The sequence below is a fragment of the Neophocaena asiaeorientalis genome, unplaced genomic scaffold, assembly GCF_003031525.2.
Source record: "Neophocaena asiaeorientalis asiaeorientalis breed wild unplaced genomic scaffold, Neophocaena_asiaeorientalis_V1.1 scaffold629, whole genome shotgun sequence".
In the NCBI taxonomy this organism is placed as follows: Eukaryota; Metazoa; Chordata; class Mammalia; order Artiodactyla; family Phocoenidae; genus Neophocaena; species Neophocaena asiaeorientalis.
The window spans coordinates 8123740-8128875 of NW_020175468.1; the positions used below are offsets into that span (position 1 = coordinate 8123740).

At 64.9% G+C, this 5136-nt stretch overlaps 1 protein-coding gene across 4 annotated transcripts in view; it reads right to left on the reverse strand.

The window, feature by feature from the left end:
- PAK4 (p21 (RAC1) activated kinase 4) overlaps nucleotides 1–5136 on the reverse strand; it is a 46198-nt gene that overhangs the window by 5333 nt on the left and 35729 nt on the right. For all 4 annotated transcript variants that reach the window (XM_024768788.1, XM_024768789.1, XM_024768791.1 and 1 more), the window contains 3 exons: nucleotides 4805–5062; nucleotides 1527–1988; nucleotides 894–1334 (listed from right to left, as the gene is read on the reverse strand). In XM_024768788.1, coding sequence (XP_024624556.1) covers nucleotides 894–1334; nucleotides 1527–1988; nucleotides 4805–5008 — 1107 coding nt within the window. In that variant the 5' untranslated portion in view covers nucleotides 5009–5062. The remainder of the gene's footprint in view (nucleotides 1–893; nucleotides 1335–1526; nucleotides 1989–4804; nucleotides 5063–5136) is intronic.

Consider the following 5136-nt stretch of genomic DNA (forward strand, 5'->3'; position numbering starts at 1 on the left):
AAGCCAGGCAAAGCCTCACGGAGCTGGGGGAACACGATGCTCACAGGGGCCACATTACACTGGGCAAAGCTGAGGAGTGTGGAGAGGTCAGGAGGCAAGAGCTAGAGTCGGACGACCCCGGACCTGACGTCCTCCTGGGATTCCTGCATCAGGGGCCGGGGGCTGCTCCCAACACAGATTCCTCTCAGGAAGGAGCCAGGGGTCTGCCTTTGCAACATGCTCACTGGTAGTGAGCCCCTCAAGGGCCAAAGCCTGAGGTCAGACAGAAGCGAGGCCTAGATGGGGGCGGATCTCAGATGCACGGCCAAGAGGCCAGGCCTTTGTCCTGAGGGCACCAGGGGGCACTGCAAGGGGCAGTAAAGGGGTGTGCAGAATGCCCAGGGGGCAGGGCCGAGCAGCAAATGGACTACATGGGGACAGGAACGGGGATGGGGGAAGGAGTGACAGGCTCAGGGCTGACAAGCCGGGGTGGGGGCCAGGGAGGTCCAGAGCTCCGGCCTGCGGACAGGAGTGGCGGGGCCTGTCTGAGACAGGGAACCAGGAGAGGCAGGTTTGGAGTACACGCTTCGGGGCCAGAATGGGACTTGGTGGGTATGAGGGGCCTGGAAGGCACGCAGAGGGTGGGGCTCAGGGGGATTAAGGGAACATGGAGCTGGGGCTCGGGGCCTGGCCAGGAACAGGACAGCCGTGGCCATGGGTATCGTGGGGACAGAGGAGACAGCCTGGGGAGGTGTGACGAGTGAGGACAGGAGCCGGGCCCAGAACCCAGCCCTGGGGAACCCCATCCCCGTAAGGCCCTTTCCCCTCCTCACCCCTATGTGCCCTCAAAAACCACGGGGCGGAGGAGCCCCAGGAGGAGAGGTGAAGGGCGGAGGCAGGGGCAGCAGGCCCACCTCATTGAAGAGCAGCTCGCGCCTCTGCTGCTTGCGCAGGTCCATCTTCTTGACGGCCACCAGCCTGCCCGAGCTGCGCACGGTGGCGATGCACACGATGCCCGTGGAGCCCTCGCCGATCTTAATGAAGTTGTCCAGATAGGAGCGAGGGTCGCCGGGGTCCACCACCAGTTGCAGGGCAGCCCGGAACTGCTCGTGGGATACTCGCTGGGGTTCCCGCTGTGGCGAGCGGGGTCCGGGGGGTCCAGGGGCGGGGGGTGCAGGGGGGGCGGCGAGGGTGCGGGCTGGAGGGGCCAGCTGGGGCTCGGAGGCGTGGGGGCCCAGCACTCCAGGGCTGGGGGGGCCGTGGGCTCGAGCGGGGGGCCGGGAGGCAGAGGAGGACTGGGGGACGGCCAGGCCCCCCACCGATGGCCCGTTGGGGGCCACGTTGTGAGGCTCCCCCTGCAACAGAAAAGAGAGGCGGCTGTCAGTGGAGGGGCCAGAGGGACGGGGACCCCGGCTGTGGGACAGACACATGGTGGTCAGGATGCAGATGGACGGTGGGCTGGGCACAGGTTGGAGTCGGTGGGTGGCAACGGGGAAGCTCCGGGCAAGGGGACAGTGGGGCGGTCCTGGGGCAGGGGGAGCAGTTACCTGGGCGCCCCGGGATGGGTGGTCCGTGTCGGCCCGCGGGTACGTGTTAAAGGGCCGGCCAGCTGCCACTTTCGCCCCGCTGGCCAGACCGGCAGGCTGGTGGGGGGTGCAGAGGTCAGGCCCAGAGAGGGGGCGCTTGTCCCGGGAGGACTCCTGGGGCCCCCCTGAGCCCTCCCTGGAAGACTTGGGCCTCTTGTCCGGCCCCACCCGCCGCCTGTCTCCACTGCTGCCACCCGCCTCGCTGCGACCGGCGACCCGGCCTTGACCGCCCGCCTTCTCTGGGCCCCCTCTGGCCGTGGCGGCCTGCTCCACGGGCATCCCGTTTTCCTGGCGGGCACGGGCGGGTGGCGGCGGGCTGTCTCTCCGCAGGGAGTTGGAGCGCATCACCGACATGTTCTCAAACTCGTCGAGCAGCAGCGTGAGGGCCCCATCCTTGGCGCCTTTGCTGCCCCGCACGATGGTCTGGGGTCCGGGGCAATGGCGGGGTGGGGGCCGGGCAAGGAGGAGGGGGACACAGGACGCGTATCCGACACACGAGGACAGGACAACACAACACACACACAGAGACAAGACAGAGACGGAATGAAGAAATGCCATGGGTAATGACAGGGCGGGGCGGCGGGGGGGCGGGCAGGAGCAGGGAGGCCCCTGCTGCCCCTCCCCCAGCACCTAGCCTTGGGTGGCAGGAGGGGAGCGGGAGGAAAGCCTGCCCATCCGACAGGCTGTCGCCCCCTCCCCGTGGGATGCACCCCTGTCTTTTTCTTGCTCTCCGGACTGGGGGGCGGTCCCTGCCCTGTGGGGTGCAGGGGAAGAAGGGCAGAGACTATGCCACCCCATAATCAGCCCTGGAGAGCTGCAAATTACAGGATGCTGGGGCCAGGGCCCAGCTTGGCACTTCCTCCCCTGCAGCCCACCAGGGCTGTTAACTCCAAACCACGCTCTCTGTTCCTCTGGAGGCTGAGGGTGGGTTAAAGGGAGAGTCAGAAAGGTTTGGGCCCAAAGTAGAGGGCAGGAGTGCCCCAGGAGCAAGGCTGGCAAATGCGAATGCCTGTGTAAAGCCTGTCCTGAATCCACCCTCACCCACCACGGCCACCATCCTGATCCAGGTCACAGCCTCCAGGGTTCCCCCTGTCCCCGACTCAGCTCCAGTCACATGGGCCTCCTAACTGCTCCTAAAACACACCGGACACACTCCTACCTCAGGCACTGGCTGTTCACACTGCCTGGAACGTCTTCCCCCAAGTTTGCCCTGAGCTCCCCTCCCCAACGCACCCCCCTTTCAGGTCTTTGCTGGAGGCTTTCGCTGACCACCCATGGTCTGAAACGCCAGCCCCTAACACTCCCTATCCCCCTCCCCTGCTTTCCTGTTCTCTAGAGTACTTAAAACCAGCTGACATAAAGCATGTGTACAGCTGTCCATGGCCTGCTCCCCCAGTGCAATGATCGTGAGGGAGGCCATGGTTTCCTCCTGTCTGTTTCTGTTCTGGCTGGTATGCAGAAGGTGCTCAGTAAGTATTTGCTGAACCCGTGAGTGAGTGAGTAAGGCAGGCAGGCTGGGAGGAGGCTGAGGGGAGCAGAGCCCATGCCCCTCAGCCCTGTGCCGTCAATCACTGGCAGGCAGGGACATGGGCTGCCGGACATCCTAAAGCCAGAACCACTTCAAATGTGCAGAAAACACAGATCCCACAAAACCCTCCTACAGGCCACCGTACCCCTGTGGGGCCAGCCCCTGCCCCCGGCCTCTTCTGGGCTTGGCTGCCAGCCTGGAGGCCTGGCCTTGCCCAGGGGCCCAGCGAAGCAAGGGAGACACCTGGTCAGGCTTTGGTGCTGGAATAAGAGGTCGAGAAGTCCCTGGGGGCTGGGGGAGGGTCTGGGAGGACTAGGGAGTTTCTCAGCCGAGGGCAGCAAACACAAGCGCCCACAGGGGCCCCAGGAGAGTGCCAGCCCGTGTGGCACCTTTGTGTGACTTAAGGTGCCCCTTCCTCCTGGCAGACACAGTCCCAGGTACGGCTCGTGGTTGGCAGGCCGAGCAGGGGCTAGATTTTAGGAAGCGCCCTAGTGTGGGCATAACCAGCAGACAAGCAGCCACAGGGCCGGGTAGGGGATGGAACTGAGGTGGGCTGGGTGGGGCCTGCGGGCCCAGAAGAGCTGGCACCCCGCCTGCGGTGGCAGCTGCCCCTCCAGTGGCCCCAGCCGATCTGTCAGGAGAAGCCAGAAATAGAGATTTGGATGTGAAGCCTCTTGCTTTTTTAGGCAGTGGCAGAGAATTCAAAGTATCCAAAATCCCCCTGGCTGGGGCACATGAACGCCTCAGTGGGCCGCCAGCTGGAGACCCTGGGGGAGAGCTTCCACGCCCGCTGGCCTGGGGCGGGGCAGGATGAGTCAGCCCTGGGCCTGCCCCCTGGCACTGAGCCTGCTGACCAGCCGGCCCATCTCCACCCCTCCGAACAACCCGGGTTGCGTTCCCTGGCCCATGGCCCTTCACGGTTCCCACTGCCCTTCGGATAAAGTCCGTGCTCCGAGGCCGGCTTCGCAGGCTGCGTGGTGCTGCACCCCCTGCCCCCAGACCAGCCTCACCATAGGCCACGCCCGGCACTGGGATCACGGAGACACGAAAGGAGTTAAGAACATGGGCCTTGGAAACGGACCTTGATTCAAATCCCAACTCTGCCCTTTTGCTCAGATGGCAGGGAAGAAACCCAAACCAAAAAACCCCCAATGCTTCATGTGGGCCGTTTCCTCCACTAAAAGCCCTGCCTCTCCACCATTTGCCCCAATGACTCCTCCTCGTCCTCGGCCCTCAGGGCTCAGCTCCGGTGTCCCCGACTCCAAGAAGCTGGTCTGGACCCCGGGGCTGGTCAGGAGCCCCCTCTGGGCTCCCCCAGCCCAGCCCTGAGCACTTGGGGCAGTCGCCGTGAGGGAACGAGTCTGTCCCTCGTCCTGAGATGAGAGCCCAGTGAAGGCCCAGGACAAGTCTGGTGCTGGGGACCGGAGCACAGAGCTCAGGGCGTGAGGCTCCAAGGACAGGAGCACGACTTGGGGCTGGTGTGGGGGACTGTCGGAGGGTCAAGGTCGGTGTAGGGTTCTCAGCGTTGAGGCCAAGTGAGGGATCAGTGGGTGGAGGGGTGAGCGAAAGGTGAGGACTGGGGCGTGTCTGTGTGGAGGTCAGCAAGGGAGGGGGAGGTGTTGGCCGCAGGGTCAAGTGTGGGGTTGAGGGCTGGGGTCACCCCAAGGGGGTCGGCGTGGGTCAGGAGAGGCGGTGGTGGGCACCAGCATACCTTGGGGGCCCCAGGCTGGATGGAGGTGATGCAGGCGGGGTCGATGAGGGGCTTGGGCCGGCGAGCTGACTCCTCGATCAGGCTCTGCCACTGGCGGGGCAGCCCCGTGAACTTCTGCTCGTGCTGGTCGAAGCCCGTGTGCACGCGGTGCTCGAAGTTAGACGGTGCCGAGATCTCAACCCGCTTCTTCTTCTTCCCAAACATGGCGCCAGGCTCTCAGCGTGGGGAGGGTGCAGATTTGGGCTCCTGCCGGCAGGCCTGTGGGAGGGGACAGCTCGCAGAACGTGCTGCTTCTCCTCGATCCTCCGGCCCCGCCCTGGTCCTATCCATCC